This window comes from Equus asinus, chromosome 13 (genome assembly GCF_041296235.1).
Source record: "Equus asinus isolate D_3611 breed Donkey chromosome 13, EquAss-T2T_v2, whole genome shotgun sequence".
NCBI classification, from domain to species: domain Eukaryota; kingdom Metazoa; phylum Chordata; class Mammalia; order Perissodactyla; family Equidae; genus Equus; species Equus asinus.
Genome location: NC_091802.1, coordinates 19,696,996 through 19,710,352, shown reverse-complemented (window position 1 = coordinate 19,710,352; position 13,357 = coordinate 19,696,996). Strand labels below are relative to the sequence as shown.

The 13,357-nt window shown below is 54.4% G+C and overlaps 3 protein-coding genes and 4 non-coding genes across 9 annotated transcripts; 5 read left to right on the top strand and 2 right to left on the bottom strand.

The window, feature by feature from the left end:
* Positions 1–1,136: 1,136 nt before the first annotated feature.
* On the bottom strand, positions 1,137–5,247 carry RAB34 (RAB34, member RAS oncogene family). 2 transcript variants are annotated; one of them, XM_070482690.1, is made up of 11 exons: positions 5,183–5,247; positions 4,309–4,931; positions 3,996–4,087; positions 2,845–2,910; positions 2,637–2,738; positions 2,470–2,534; positions 2,299–2,350; positions 2,027–2,108; positions 1,863–1,953; positions 1,626–1,733; positions 1,137–1,544 (listed from the first exon to the last, which is right to left on the bottom strand). In XM_070482690.1, exons 2-11 carry the CDS (start codon positions 4,360–4,362, stop codon positions 1,477–1,479), a joined length of 780 nt encoding a protein of 259 aa, XP_070338791.1. In that variant the 5' UTR covers positions 4,363–4,931; positions 5,183–5,247; the 3' UTR covers positions 1,137–1,476. The 2 variants fall into 2 exon arrangements, with proteins under 2 accessions (XP_070338791.1, XP_070338790.1); XM_070482689.1 differs by having other exon boundaries at positions 2,845–2,913; positions 5,183–5,244.
* On the bottom strand, positions 5,044–12,233 carry TLCD1 (TLC domain containing 1). Of its 2 annotated transcripts, XM_070482688.1 has the most exons (5): positions 11,829–12,204; positions 11,426–11,508; positions 11,247–11,329; positions 10,712–10,866; positions 5,044–5,503 (listed from the first exon to the last, which is right to left on the bottom strand). In XM_070482688.1, the coding sequence occupies exons 1-5, from the start codon at positions 12,020–12,022 to the stop codon at positions 5,179–5,181; spliced, it is 840 nt and encodes a 279-aa protein (XP_070338789.1). In that variant the 5' UTR covers positions 12,023–12,204; the 3' UTR covers positions 5,044–5,178. The 2 variants fall into 2 exon arrangements, with proteins under 2 accessions (XP_070338789.1, XP_014717563.2); XM_014862077.3 differs by lacking the exon at positions 5,044–5,503 and having other exon boundaries at positions 10,337–10,866; positions 11,829–12,233.
* RPL23A (ribosomal protein L23a) lies at positions 5,463–9,880 on the top strand. Its single transcript, XM_014862078.2, has 5 exons — positions 5,463–6,626; positions 7,254–7,437; positions 8,818–8,994; positions 9,518–9,587; positions 9,819–9,880. The coding sequence occupies exons 1-5, from the start codon at positions 6,545–6,547 to the stop codon at positions 9,831–9,833; spliced, it is 528 nt and encodes a 175-aa protein (XP_014717564.1). The 5' UTR covers positions 5,463–6,544; the 3' UTR covers positions 9,834–9,880.
* LOC123276557 (small nucleolar RNA SNORD42) lies at positions 7,099–7,165 on the top strand. The gene has a single exon (XR_006513061.1). It is a non-coding gene; the product is annotated as a small nucleolar RNA SNORD42 (small nucleolar RNA).
* On the top strand, positions 8,672–8,743 carry LOC123276561 (small nucleolar RNA Z17). Its single transcript, XR_006513065.1, has one exon. It is a non-coding gene; the product is annotated as a small nucleolar RNA Z17 (small nucleolar RNA).
* LOC123276558 (small nucleolar RNA SNORD42) lies at positions 9,377–9,441 on the top strand. The gene has a single exon (XR_006513062.1). It is a non-coding gene; the product is annotated as a small nucleolar RNA SNORD42 (small nucleolar RNA).
* On the top strand, positions 9,630–9,701 carry LOC123276562 (small nucleolar RNA Z17). Its single transcript, XR_006513066.1, has one exon. It is a non-coding gene; the product is annotated as a small nucleolar RNA Z17 (small nucleolar RNA).
* Positions 12,234–13,357: the final 1,124 nt, after the last annotated feature.

The following is a 13,357-nucleotide window of genomic DNA, read 5'->3' as shown; positions in this document are numbered from 1 at the left end:
TGTAGGTCTGTGCCTAGGAACTGAACCCAGGCCACCGAAGCAGAGTGCACTGAACTTTTTTTTAAGATTGGCACCAGAGCTAACATCTGTTGCCAATCTTCTCTTTTTTTCTTTGTCCCCAAATCCCCCTAGTGCATAGTTGCATATTCTTTTTTTTTTTTTTTTGAGGAAGATTAGCCTTGAGCTAACATCTGCCACCAATCCTCCTCTTTTTGCTGAGGAAGGCTGGCCCTGAGCTAACATCTGGGCCCATCTTCCTCTACTTTATATGTGGGACGCCTACCACAGCATGGCTTGTCAAGCAGTGCCATGTCTGCACCCGGGATCTGAACCAGCAAACCCCGGGCTGCCAAAGCAGAATGTACACACTTAACCACTATACCACCAGGCTGGCACCATAGTTGTATATTCTAGTTGTAGGTGCTTCCAGGTGTGCTATGTCGGGTGCCGCCTTAGCATGGCTTGATGAGCAGTGCCATGTCTGTGCCCAGGATGCGAACCAGCAAAACCCCTAGTTGCTGAAGTGGAGTGTGTGAACTTAACCACTCGGCCATGGGCCCAGCACACCGAACTGAACCATTAGGCCATGGGGCTGGCCCCTAATCATGTTTTAAAATGTAAAAAAATACTACTCATAGTTTTATGTGTATATCACTAAATACAAAAAAAATACTACTCATAGTTTTATGTTTGTATCACTAATATAGACATTAGATAGCACTTCTTCTGATACCTCCTCCCCCCCTCCCCCCGGGGCCTTCTGGTCAACCCAAAAAGCATCCAAAACTAAATCGTTTCTCACTGTGTTCCTCTCAAATAAGTATTTTTTAAAGGAAAAGCAGAAAGAGTGTGAAAAAAAGAAAAATATTATCCAATGGTGGAAATTTGGGTATAAGCACCAAAGGAGGACACATTTGGGAGGAAGAGACCAATGCAAAGCCAAACATTCAGATGTCACTCAGTGAGAGTGCAGTGTAGCCCCCTTAACCTGGTCCCTGAGCTCCCAGACTGCCTGGGGCCTGCCCAGGAGCCAGGGATGGCCAGAATCCCAGCAGAAGCCTCCAGTCCCAAGATTGCCATACAGCCCTGCCCATTTCACATCTCTCATCCCCAACAAAGGCCTCCAGCCCCCAAACTGCTAATAACAGAGACTTTAATGCATAAGGCACAGTGTGAGCCTGGGATCATTAAGCATCCGCATACCCAAAGGGCCCAGCAGGCTGAACAAAAGCAGCAAGGACCACTTCACTATGGTTGTGCTCCTGGCAGAGGGGGGCATCCAGTCTTTGGCATAGTGCCTAGGGGCAGGAAGTGACTAGCTGGTCCCTGCTACCCCTCTAGGGGGTACTGCCACCAAGGGGCAGGTCTTTGGTCTGGAGAAACAGTCAGTGCAAATGTCCAGGGGCCGAGCTCTGGGGGAGTCAGGGTGCCAGAGTGCCCCAGGGCTGGGCAGCCTCTGGACAGTTCCCTCACCCCTCATCGGCAACACGTGAGCTTCTTCTTGCTGGCAGTTAGGTAGAGGTTGCTGTCTTCACTGCTGATGCCTGAAGAAGGGTGGGGAATATTAGAGCAGGGATTGGAGGGTCCCTGTGCCCTCTGCCACCCTCATCCAGGTGGGCACTCACGAACAACATCCCCAATGCGCCGGGCTCCCGATTTCTCCAGCTCAGCCAGCACGTTGGCCTCAAAGGTCAGTGCTGCCACACGGAAGAAGAATTCCCGGACATTTTCACCTGACACAGGGAGATGGGTGCTCAGGGGCAGTGCCAGGCCTGAGTTCATTGGGCACAGGGGGAGGCGTAGGAAAGCGAGGCAAGGGAGGCAGAAATGCCACAGCAGAAGGCCCGAAGGCTCCGACTCACCAGTGAGAGATGAGACTGCCCAGTACTCGGCCTTCATCTCTTGGGCCATCTTGAGCGCATCTTTCTCCATTAGCACATACTGAGCAGGAGTCTGACGGAAAGCCAGAGTCAGATCGAGGGGTTCCCCTCATCAAGTTGGAAAGTCCCCCCACTGGCACACTCACACTCAAGTCTTTCTTGGAACCCACGAGGAAGAGAAGCACGCTAGAAGGGTCGTTCTCCTTGAGTGCATCAGCTAGCCACTGCCTGCCACAGATGGTGGACAGTGAGAGATGAGTGAGCTGGACAGGCTCCTCTCGCCAACACTCATATGCCTAATTACCTTCTCTTTGGTCCTAGATGCATTCTTTTCCTTCCCTACCATGCCCCTGACCCCCATTCTTTTCTGAACCCCCTCTCCCCTGAGCCCCCACTGTAGTTCAGCATCCCCACATACTTGGTATGTTCCAGGGAAGCCACATCATTCAGGTTGAAGACAATGATGATGGCTGGAAGAGTGGCAGAAACAGCCCCAGGTTGACGGGGAAGATACAACTGGCTCATTGCCACAATCTCCCAGGCCCTAGATTAGAGGCCAGGTGTACCCCCACTTCACCCAGCCCCTTACCTTGGGCTCCTCGGTAGTAGGTTGATGCAATGCATTTGAACCTCTCCTGTCCAGCAGTATCCCAGCTGGGAGGAAGGAGGGGTGAAACACAGGTGTGGGGGTGGGGGTGACATGGGGTATAGGTGCTAGGGGAAGGAATGGCTGGAAGGGGTGGAGGGAGAACTCACAGCTGCAGACTGAAGGGGACGCCCAACACCTCAAATCGTTCCATCTCAAAGTCCACTCCGATGGTGGCCTTGTAATTCTTATCAAAGGTGTCTTTGCAGAATCTGAGGGGACAAAGGATGCTCTGGCCCTGAGCCCAGCCCACCTGGCTAGGCGTGGCCCTACCCTGCCCAGCCCAACCCAGCTCAGCTCCGGCCGGCCCCCTCTTACCTATTAATGAGACAAGTCTTCCCCACCGACAGGTCCCCCACCACAATGACCTTGGAGATCTTAAATCTGCTGGACACAAGAGTGGGCAGGAGGAGGGGACGCTAGTTCTTTCACCCTAGGGAGTCCCAATGCTCCCTAGTAGGTCCACGAAGGTAGCTGCACCCAGGCTGAGGTTACCACAGACACCAGGCCTCCCAGGCAGCTTGCCTGGGACAGATGTGCTGGGGAGGAGTGTTTTGTCTTCCGTATCAGAGAGACATGAATTTGAATCCCAGCTCTTACACCCACTAGCTGTGTGACTTAGGACAACTTAGCCTCTCTGAGCCTCGGTTTCAACATTTGTTAAGTGGAGATTTAGTATATATTTTATCGGGTTATTGTGAAGGTTAAAATGAGATAAATGTCCTATATTCTGAGACATATCCGCCCTACACACATACATTTTAACATCTCTGAAATCAGGATACATCTTAAAAGTGATGGTGTTTTCTATTTAATAAAAGACAATAATAGTACCCAACACACCGCCTGGCACACAGTAAATGCTCAATTAATGGCGCCAACTGTTATTAATACTACCCTTTTTTACCCACAATGGGATTCATCCCTGTAGGCACAACCCCGCACCCTGGGGCTCAAATGGATGATATGTTGGAAGCTGAGCTGCTGACCACCTCTTCATGCTGGACACCTTCTCTGTGTCAGGAATTGAACTGCCACCTTTCCACCCCAACCCATCTCATAGGGCTCACCACAACCTTGCTGGGAAGAAAGGGGAGAACACGGGGGCAAAAAAGGAGGAATAATCGGGGCTGGCCCCGTGGCCGAGTGGTTAAGTTCGCGCGCTCTGCTGCAGGCGGCCCAGTGTTTCGTAGTTCGAATCCTGGGCGCGGACGTGGCACTGCTCATGAGACCACGCTGAGGCAGCGTCCCACATGCCACAACTAGAAGAGCCCACAACGAAGAATACACAACTATGTACCGGGTGGCTTTGGGGAGAAAAAGGAAAAATAAAATCTTTAAAAAAAAAAAAAAAAAAGGAGGAATAACCATATAGTTGGCAGAGGCTGAACAAAGCCCCAAGGGGTTGCTTGTGTACCCTGGCTTCCACTACAGGGTTTCCCTTCTTTGTTATGGGGTCTCTAACTCACCCCACGGTGCCTGTCCGGTGCTCCTGGCAGGCGCAGGTGACGCGGGGGTGGAAGCCTTTGTGCACGTGCAAAGCGGCCTCCTTCCTCAGGCACTGGAAGGGATGGAAGAGAATGGGACTCACCCACTCCGGGCCCTTGTCCCGAAGCCAAGTAGCCCAGGGAGTGAGGTTGGGGGGTGGGGAGCGGACCACCCAGAAGCAGCAGGCCTAGCAGGGCGGAAGGGCTGGGCCCAAGCCTGGAACTGGTCCGATGCCACCTCCTCCCCGCCCACACCCTACAGCAGCCAGAAGCCCGACGTGGCCCTGACGCCTACCTGGGGCAGCTCCGCCAGGACGCGGTCCCTCCGCACCGGCGCCAGGATGTTCATCTTGCCTACGTCCTTGCGGGGCGCTCTGAGAAGGCGCGGAGGCCTGATCCGCCCCAGCGACCCGGGCCCGTGGAGACCCGACAATCACCCGCGACCGAGGTGTCCCGACTATAACTCGGGGCCACGGGGAGTCTACGGGAGCCCGTGGCCTCGGGGACGCTACGACCACCGCGGGCCACGGGGATGAGACAATCACCCGGGGCCGGGGCGAGCCCACAATTACCCGGGCCCGGGGCGTCCCGAGGACGACTCGGGGGCGAGGAGACCCCTCTGCCGCCAAATGGGGGCGGGGAGTCCCGTCTTGGGGGGCCCGGGCCCGCGTAGACCCTACAATAACTCGGGGCCGGATCGTCCCTACAATAACTCGAGGCCGCGGAGACCCGACGACAACTCGGGGTTGAGGTGGCCCTACCATAACAGAGCGGCCCAGGGGCGCGGAGCGGCCCCGCCACACGGGGTCAGTGTGGGCAGGGACGGCGCTGCGAAGCCCGCGGGCGGCTGAAGGAGGGGGCGAGGGGCCCAGTCCGTTGCAGGGCCTCGCGTCCCACTGGGCTCTTCCTCCGCCAGCGCTGTAACATGATCCCCGGAAATTCCTGGAGAAGGGCCGCCCCTCGCCCCTCTCCCGGCAACTCCCGGCCTCGCAGCCCGCCCGGGCCTCCCCTTCTTCTCCTCCCCCTGCGCTGCTCAGGCTCCCCCTCCAGACGCCTCAGCGGGCACCAGGACTACCCCCACCCAGGCTGGAACCAGCCCAGATCGGGATCCCCCAGGTCGCTCTCCCCTGCACCTCTGTGCGGAGCTGCGCCTCCTTGGGGACCCTTACCCAGGCGAACCGGTGATGGGGCATCGGTGACTGCTGCGCAGGATCTGGCTGCGCCAGGAACCAGCGGGAGGGAAAAGGGGGAGAGAAAGGGCCCTAGGAGAGGCGGTGCTTCCCTCCTCAACTTCAGGCCCAGGACGTGACTCATAGAGTCTGCCCCTGCTCGCCCTTCTGCCCCGGGAGGCTGAGAGGGGAGCACAGAGGGGGTGCCAAGGTCGGAACGGGGTGCCCACCAAGGAGAGAGACGTCCAAAGTCTGGTGTCTTTTCCTCCAAGGTTGTCGTGTAGATTGAGGGGTGGGGAGGCCGAAGACCAAGCTGCCTCCCTGGATGGAGAATAAAGAAGGGCTAGGTGGACCGAGAACTTAGCCCTTTGGGGAGGCCACCGCTCCGCGACGTGGGGACTCCCCTCTGTTATGGCGTTCTTCGCTTTGATCCCATTGGAATCTCTCCCCACCAAAGACAACTTTTCCTTTTTGCAGTTTTGCAGGATAGAAGAGAGGGTAGCACACAACAAATCTCACCTTGAAAGGGGAAATCTGGTTCCAAGAGGGGAGGGGAAAGGCAGAAAGGGCCGTGTGCAGGTGGGGTAGGCAGACCCTCAGAGATGCAAACCTGACAAACCTGAGCGTGACTAAACCTTGCTGTGTGTCGGGAACTGAATCTGAGGATGCAAAAATGACTGGGGCAGGGTAACGAAGACTACTTAAAGGAGGGGACTGTGAGTGAAATTATCAGCAAGAAAAGCTAGCGAATCCTGGAGAAACCTGCGCGCTATGTGTTTGGAATATTGGTAGAGTTTCTTCCAGAGTATTACCGGGGAAACGCAGGAAATCTAATTGTCACAGGGGCAGATGTGGCTGCCTCCTACCTCCTCTGACACTGCTCCTCCCCTCTGCCTGACTCTACTTTTTCTGCCACCAAATCACTGTTATTAATAAGTCACGTCCCCTCTCCCGACCTCAATTTCCACAGATGTCGTCTGAGGGAATTGGACCGGAAAAATTCTGCACTAACGTTCTAGAATTTTGCTTCACTTTCCCTGGGTCACTCTAACCATATTCATTCCAGTTTGCAGTATTATTATCTCCTGGAACTGCAATCCTCTTTGAAGTTGCTCAAAATGAGAAGCGCTCAGGGTCAGACCGAAGCTGTGGCCAGCTTCACCCATCCGGCGCCGGGCCGCAGCAAATAAAAACGTGTCTCCAAAAAACTACAACCCCCAAGAAGCTTTAGCAGCTTACGAGCGGAGGCGGCGCCTGCGTAGTTCCTCTCGCGAGGAAATTAAACCCAACTACCATTCCCAGCGGGCGCCGCGCTACAAAATTATCCAATCATCTTTAAGTAAAAAGCATCGCGAGTCTTCGATGAGACTTGGCTCTATAAGCCCGTGGAACCGGGTCTTGGAAACCCTTTTCAAGAAGATGGCGCCGAAAGCGAAGAAGGAAGGTGTGTGCTCGGCCTGGGGGCTGCTGCTGGCTGGTCTGGGATCCCCGGAGAGCGAGCGAACTGGGAGGACGATGGCTAGGCTAAAGCTTGGGGTGTCTGCTCTGGAGCTGCTCCTTGCGTTTCGGCCGCGCTGCGGTGCGCGTGGGCCCAGCCGCATGGATTCCAGTGAAGGGGGTTGGGGAGGCAAGCGCGGCCGGCACCACCCGGCGGGGACAGCCAGACAGTTGGTCCTGGGGAGCTACACGCATCTACAGGCCGGAGCTCCATGTCTCCAGACCTATAAGGAGTCAGTGCCATCAACTTTCTTTTTTTTTCTTCTTGTTAGACGGCGCTATGTTCCCTTCCAGGGTGACTGTGCGATGGTATATATTAAATCAGCACACATCCTGGCAAGTATCAAGCATTCGATCGTTGTTAGTTACTTTTTGTCTTTCTGGTATTCCTGGAGTTACTCCAAGTTCTTCCCAGTATCGTGCACATGATGGAAAAAATTAAACCACCTGAAATTTGTGATGTCTTCAAAGGAACCGCTGATGCACGTGTGGCCTGGGGTGCCCACTACCGGTCTTGAGGCCGGAAGTGATCGATTTCTGAATCTGGCACCCTTATTTTCTTTCCTTCTCTCAGCCCCTGCCCCTCCCAAAGCCGAAGCCAAAGCAAAGGCTTTGAAGGCCAAGAAAGCTGTGCTAAAAGGCGTCCAGAGCCACAAAAAAAAGAAGATCCGTACGTCACCCACCTTCCGACGGCCCAAGACACTGCGGCTCCGAAGGCAACCCAAGTATCCTCGGAAGAGCGCCCCGCGGAGAAACAAGTCAGTACTGCCCCGTACCCACGAAAAGATGTTTGGGGAGTCTCCGTTGGTAATGTGAAAACTTACCAAACCTAGAGCACGACTTCTCAAAAACATGTTAAACCTAGTGTGCTTCTCTAATGGGAGTGAGAGAAGATCATTAATACCCTACTTAACAAGCGGAGACGTTTTTACAGTATTGGCAGGAATTGTATAAAACAACCCAGAGTCACTGTCAAGGTTAATTGTTAGGTTAATTATTGCTTCATATGTGGTCAGGGTTTTAAAGTCCACTTTCTTGGGAGTATAAAGTAGGGCTTAGAGAAATGTTCTTTGTGTTGGAGTTCAGGTTTAGTTGGTTCCTTGTTGCACCTGTTGCTATAGGGAACAGTCCTTGAGGGTCAGGATGTGGGGTGACTGTAGATTGATAAGGAGATTCATTCATCTGTAGTGGACAGTGAAGTCCTGCCACAGTGTGTGGAAACTTCTTTTCAATCACTCTTCCAAATTTTTCCATTCATGGAATGGTTAGGAGGAAATGGGCAAAAGGTTAGGGTACTTGAGTATTTGGGTGTCATGCTACTGATAACTGACCGTAGGGAGCACAGATTAGAGTAGAGCCATGGTAGTAGTTGCCACCAATGGGTTTCTGGTCCTCCCACTGTGCTTCCTAAAAAAAAGGCAGGAGAGAGGGTTGTGTCCATGGAGGACAGCCCTTGACAGACTTTTTACCCCCATTTGGACCTAGAATTTAATGTGATGAGAGGTGGAGACCTGACCTCTAGCTTCAAAACAAGAAGGTTGTGTTCGGTGGAATAGAGCCTTGCTTCTCTGAATTTCAGGGGGCATGTTGTGTCATAGGTGTGTTCAAGCCACTGGTTTTAAGTTTAACCTGAGCTGCAAATAAAAAGTTGCTCTCAAGAATTGATGGCCAGCCCTCAAGCCAGTTTTCAGCAACCAAAGAGGACAGAAATGGTCTATTCAACCACAGAGTGAAGCACCAACATTCTTTGGAACCCTAATCTGGGTTTCAGGATTCCATAGTCTAGCTTTGTGCTTTTGGGTTGTTTAACCTCTCATGTCTCAAATTTCTTCCATCAATTTGCCCTTCAGAAACGTTGAGGTCAAATAAAGAATGAAGGAGTTTGGAACTCAAAGATGATTCTTGAATCACTTAAAGGATGAAAGCCCTTCAAGTGAAAGAATGCACAAGGGTTCTGTCCCCAGGCCGAGGCTCCAGGTCTCTAGGTGTCAGGGTGCAGATGATGACACTGTTCAGCGACCAAAGTCTGACGAAGATGATAGCTACCTCGTTGTCTGATGCACCTGGGCTCCAAAAGAGGGCCCATCTTTGCTTCTGCTGGACCCTGGGCAGGTGACCCCATTTTGCCTCTCCCCCAGGCTTGACCACTATGCCATCATCAAGTTCCCCTTGACCACCGAATCAGCCATGAAGAAGATAGAAGACAACAACACGCTTGTGTTCATTGTGGATGTCAAGGCCAACAAGCATCAGATCAAACAGGCTGTAAAGAAGCTCTATGACATTGACGTGGCCAAGGTCAACACCCTGATCAGGTGAGTGGGGCCCTGTGGGATGGAGAGGAGGCTGGTGCTTCAGTCAGGAACCAAGAAACCTGAATCGCATGAAATTTCTTGATGCTGCTTTTGGGGTCAGAAGGTGGTTTCACAGTGTGCTAGCCTTGAGAAATGAGTAGCCCCTGCTGTAATTAGTTCTATGTGTAGAGTGTAGGCTTTTGAGCTTGTCCTGCCTCTGGGACTTAATTTGCGCGTTTGGTGCTCATTTGCTCATTTTGGTGCTCTAGGTAGAGGCAGGCCCTAAAGTGAGATACAATTTTATGTCAGAATACCTCAATTTAGGTCTTGAAACATCCTGTGGTGTTTCCCAGAAAAGGTAATTGGCTTCCTTTGTGGCTTAGTGACTTCCCTAGTCCCCTATACGCAAATGATGGAAAAATCACTATTTGGAAAAGAATGACATGAGCAAAGGAACCACTGATGCGCAAAAGACTGGGGGAGGCAGGGGCCTATGCTGGCAGTGAGGGGCAGCGGGGTCTAAGGGCTTCCTTCTCCACCTTAGGCCTGATGGAGAGAAGAAGGCATATGTTCGACTGGCTCCTGACTATGATGCTTTGGATGTTGCCAACAAAGTAAGCTTCGTTTGCTACAAACTCCTTAACACCTACCCCTCGGGTGCAAATGATGTGTATGTTAGCGACCAAAGCCTGACCTTTGCTGATTAGGCCTAACTGACTGACTGTACCCCTATCCTTGATAGCCCTACACTCACCATGTGCCATCATTTTGCTTTTTAACCATGACATTCCAGCTTAATCTTCACATTGCAGCTCCCAGTAACAAAGCTCCCTTTTGTTTTTCAGATTGGGATCATCTAAACTGAGTCCAGCTGGCTAATTCTAAATACAAGTTTTTTTTCACTATATATATGCTTCTTGTCTTTATGTTGATTTCTGGTTGGGCTGGGAGGAGGCCATACTGAGGTATATACACACCTAAGTAATAGGACTTGGGTAAGACTCTTGGTCTATGAACTGTGTTGGAACACTTGGCCCTGACACTTCATCAGACTTGTTATAATCCTGGTGGTGGGACCTCAGGTAGCAGAGATATTTGTGACCCAGGCTAGGGTTAGTTGTCCTAGCACAACTACAACTTGCCTCCTTCGTAGGGGTAGGAGAACAAGCAAGAAGCCTTATAAGAGCCCCTTCCTTTATCCCTGGAAGAGGCTTTATATGAAACCAACACCCAGGGTTTTCATTAGCATTCATTTTCAGGGCAGTGTGGGGCTGGCACCATGTCCCCACACCCATCTATCATCTCCAACCGGTCTGTCTGCTCCCCTCTCCTTGACAAAGAAAGGACAAGGACTTCAGAGGAGTGCTTTCATTAATGTTTTCAATGGTGGGCGCAAGCTTGAAACATGGAGAGGATGCTCCAGACTTGGGGCTGAGTCTCTCAGTTTCTGTTGGAGGCTGTTCCTGGTTGTGTTTGTCTCCTTGCCACAAGTCCCAGGCTCTGTGCCTTTCACTCAGTCAAGAACTTGTCTTTCTGTTGCTGGCGGGGGACACGCTCAGGGCAGAAGTCCGAGCGGAGGAGGCGGGAAAAGTAGATGAGGATCATGACATCCAGCATGAGCAGGACACCCAGCAGAAAGGTGCCGAGGGTCCTCTGGCCCACGTAACGCAGGAAGAAATGGGTGAGGTAGGCCTGAGGGGCCAGGCGGAAGAGAAAGTACATAACCAAGTTGACATACTTGTTGATCCGGTAGAGGAGGAGATCCTGGGCATTGTTGATCTTCATCATCATGCGGATGGTGAGGAAGATGTTGCTGACCTCCACCAGCAGTGTTAGGACGCCCCCACCGACGAAACTGCGCCAAAAGATGCCTGAAAAGAAGGCAGCCATGGCCTAGAAGACAAGGGAGAGACCAGGTTAGGGAACCCAGACACCAAGGCTCCCAGACTGAGGGCTGGAAAATCCTCTCGTTTCCTCTTGGAATACTATAGTTTACAGTGGATTCAACACGATTAAGTTTTGATCCCAGCCCACAGGTTCTGGCTCTGGGGGTGGGGTTTCCAGTCTAAGGAAGGCCATGAATTGCTGGCCTCAAATAGTAAGCCAATGGCACGGAGATAGTGTCAACCCTTAGCATCCTAGCATGAGATGCAGGACACAAGGTGGGAATGGGGTTAAGAAAAGATGGTCTTTACCTCCCAGGTTCAGAAAGACAGGGCTGAGAGTAGGTTGCTAGCACCGGGCCTATACCGCGTCCCATGCTTCTCACATACCATGACGTGATGGACGAGGTATTCCCAAGAAGCTCGAGCCTGACGACTAACCACGATGTCTACCGTGTCGTGGATAAAATACCCTAGGGGAGGGATGGGGGAACAGATCATGAAGGGGTCTGAAGAAGCAGCTACGCCCTGTCCTCCTACCGACTTAATGTTTCCTGGGCAAGACTTACCCGCGGAGAAGCAAACGAGCAGATAGCCAGAAAGCGACCATGCCGTCTCAATTTCCACAAGCATCTCGGGAGCCTGCCATACACTAGAAAGGAGGGAAGAGGGCAGACTCTCACCTCGGCATCCTCAAGGACCCTCAACTCCCCTATTACCCTTGCCAGTCCCCGAGGAGTCTGGGATCGCGCTTTTGGCTGACTGGGGAGCGAGGAGGGGCTTGGCTGAAACCCAGGTGTCTCCCGTTTCCCAGGTGAGACTACCCCTCCCCTGGGGCCGCTGCCGCTTCTGGTTGGACAGCATTCCAAATAGGGAATCAGGTGAGACTGCGTGGCCTCAGCCCGTCCGTGAGGGATGGGGAGAGTAACGCGGGATCCTCTAGCCACCTTCACTCCCCAGGCCTTCACTCACCACAGCAGTGCCCAGGTCCCTGACACAATGGAATGCGCGAAGGAGACGAGCAGGTTGTGCCAGCGCCAGGTGCGCAGCGGGTCGGCGCGCACGTGCTTGGGCAGGGGCAAGCGACAGAGCGCGCGCCGGAGAGCCCGGAAGGTCAGCGTGGCGCCCAGGAGCAGCGGCAGGGCGGGGTGCAGCAGGGGGGGCATGCTGGCCCTCCCCGCCGTCTGATGTCCGCCCTCTAGGCGGCTCCCCGGGCTGTTCAGGGAACGTAGCTCCCTCGCTGGCCAGTCCACCCCGGACGCCTCTTCCGCCGGCCGCCAGCCTCGCACCGTATTCGGGGAGCTCTCTAGGCCCCGTCACTCCTCCCCGGCCCTCCCCGCGGGCCTCTACCCCCGCCTCCAGCCGCCCGCCCCGCCCCATCCGCCTGTCCCCGCCCCTCCGGCGCCTCCCCGGCACCGAGGGCGCGAGCCCCTTTTCCCGGGGGCCTCCTGCCGGCTCCCGCAGCCTTCGGGCGAAAAGGGGCTGTTCTGGGGGCGCCAGGCGCCTCCCGACTGCCGACGGAGTCCCGCCTTGCTGGCTTGGCCTTATTAACCCGCGTCCCCACTTTCCCCGGGGCCACCGGCTCCCCAACCTGGGCGGTACTGAGAGAACTCTCTCTCCGCCCTCAACGCCTTTCTGGGCAGAGCTGGGCGGTTCCTGTCACACCCCCACGTCCTTTAAACCCTGGTTCTGGGGACAGGTCGGAGCCCCGCCTCGGACAACGATCCCTAGCCAGGCCCCGTTCCTCCACTGGATCACTAGCTGCTTCTTCAAGCCAGAGACGGACATGTTTACCTGCCTCTACCGCGCCCCGCACCGAGTCGGTGCCTAGAAACTGTTGACTAACCCATCACCATCCCTCCTCCCAGTCCGCTCTTGGGCTCCAGGGACAGAGCGGCCGTCACGGTCCTCCCTCAGACAGTCTCAGCTCTCTTCTCCCGGCTCCCTGGAGGCTGGGGCCGGGAAGCCGGCTGACTTCCCCAGGCTGCGGGGTGATCCTCACTCTTCAGGGCAGTGGCCTGGAGCAGTTACAGGTCGCGGCCACTAGGTGTCAGTCTGTCCACACTGTGGCGTGGGATCCCCTCCCGCCTCCAGAGGAACGAGGTGGTTGCTTTCAGGGGAGAGTTAGCCAGACTCTGGCGAACGGAGGAGCTTCTGAGAGCCGGGGCGAGGGGGCACGGGGCGGCAGGGTGGTAAAGGAGAGGAAGTGAGTAGTAGGGGGAGAAGGCGGTGAGCGGTTTTGCGAAAGGCAGGAAAAGCCAGAAGCCTGAGGCGCAAGAGACCTAGGGGCCAAGCAGTTTGGGTGTTTGCTCTGCCTCCCGCGATGGCTCCAAGGTTACAAATTAACCCCTGTGGGGCTCATGGGTCAACCAAGGCCCGATCGGTTTCTAGGTGAGAGCACGAGTGTCCCGGGTGAGCGGCTTTCCGCCTCTGTGCTCCCCTTTGCTCACGGGGCAGCTTTGTCCGCCAGCCAACACCGGCCGGAGCCAGCGACCGAGAGG

Coding starts and splice junctions, on each gene's coding strand:
- RAB34 (XM_070482689.1), bottom strand. CDS start 4,362: ATGAACATCCTGGCGCCGGTGCGGAGGGACCGCGTCCTGGCGGAGCTG. Junction 4,088..4,308: donor TCCTGGCGGAGCTGCCCCAG/GTAGGCGTCAGG, acceptor CATCCCTTCCAG/TGCCTGAGGAAGGAGGCCGC. Junction 1,734..1,862: donor GGCAGTCTCATCTCTCACTG/GTGAGTCGGAGC, acceptor TCCCTGTGTCAG/GTGAAAATGTCCGGGAATTC.
- RPL23A (XM_014862078.2), top strand. CDS start 6,545: ATGAGACTTGGCTCTATAAGCCCGTGGAACCGGGTCTTGGAAACCCTT. Junction 6,627..7,253: donor GCCGAAAGCGAAGAAGGAAG/GTGTGTGCTCGG, acceptor TCCTTCTCTCAG/CCCCTGCCCCTCCCAAAGCC. Junction 8,995..9,517: donor AAGGTCAACACCCTGATCAG/GTGAGTGGGGCC, acceptor TCTCCACCTTAG/GCCTGATGGAGAGAAGAAGG.
- TLCD1 (XM_070482688.1), bottom strand. CDS start 12,022: ATGCCCCCCCTGCTGCACCCCGCCCTGCCGCTGCTCCTGGGCGCCACG. Junction 10,867..11,246: donor ACCTCGTCCATCACGTCATG/GTATGTGAGAAG, acceptor CTTGTCTTCTAG/GCCATGGCTGCCTTCTTTTC. Junction 5,504..10,711: donor CTCCTCTACCGGATCAACAA/GTATGTCAACTT, acceptor TTCTCCATCCAG/GGAGGCAGCTTGGTCTTCGG.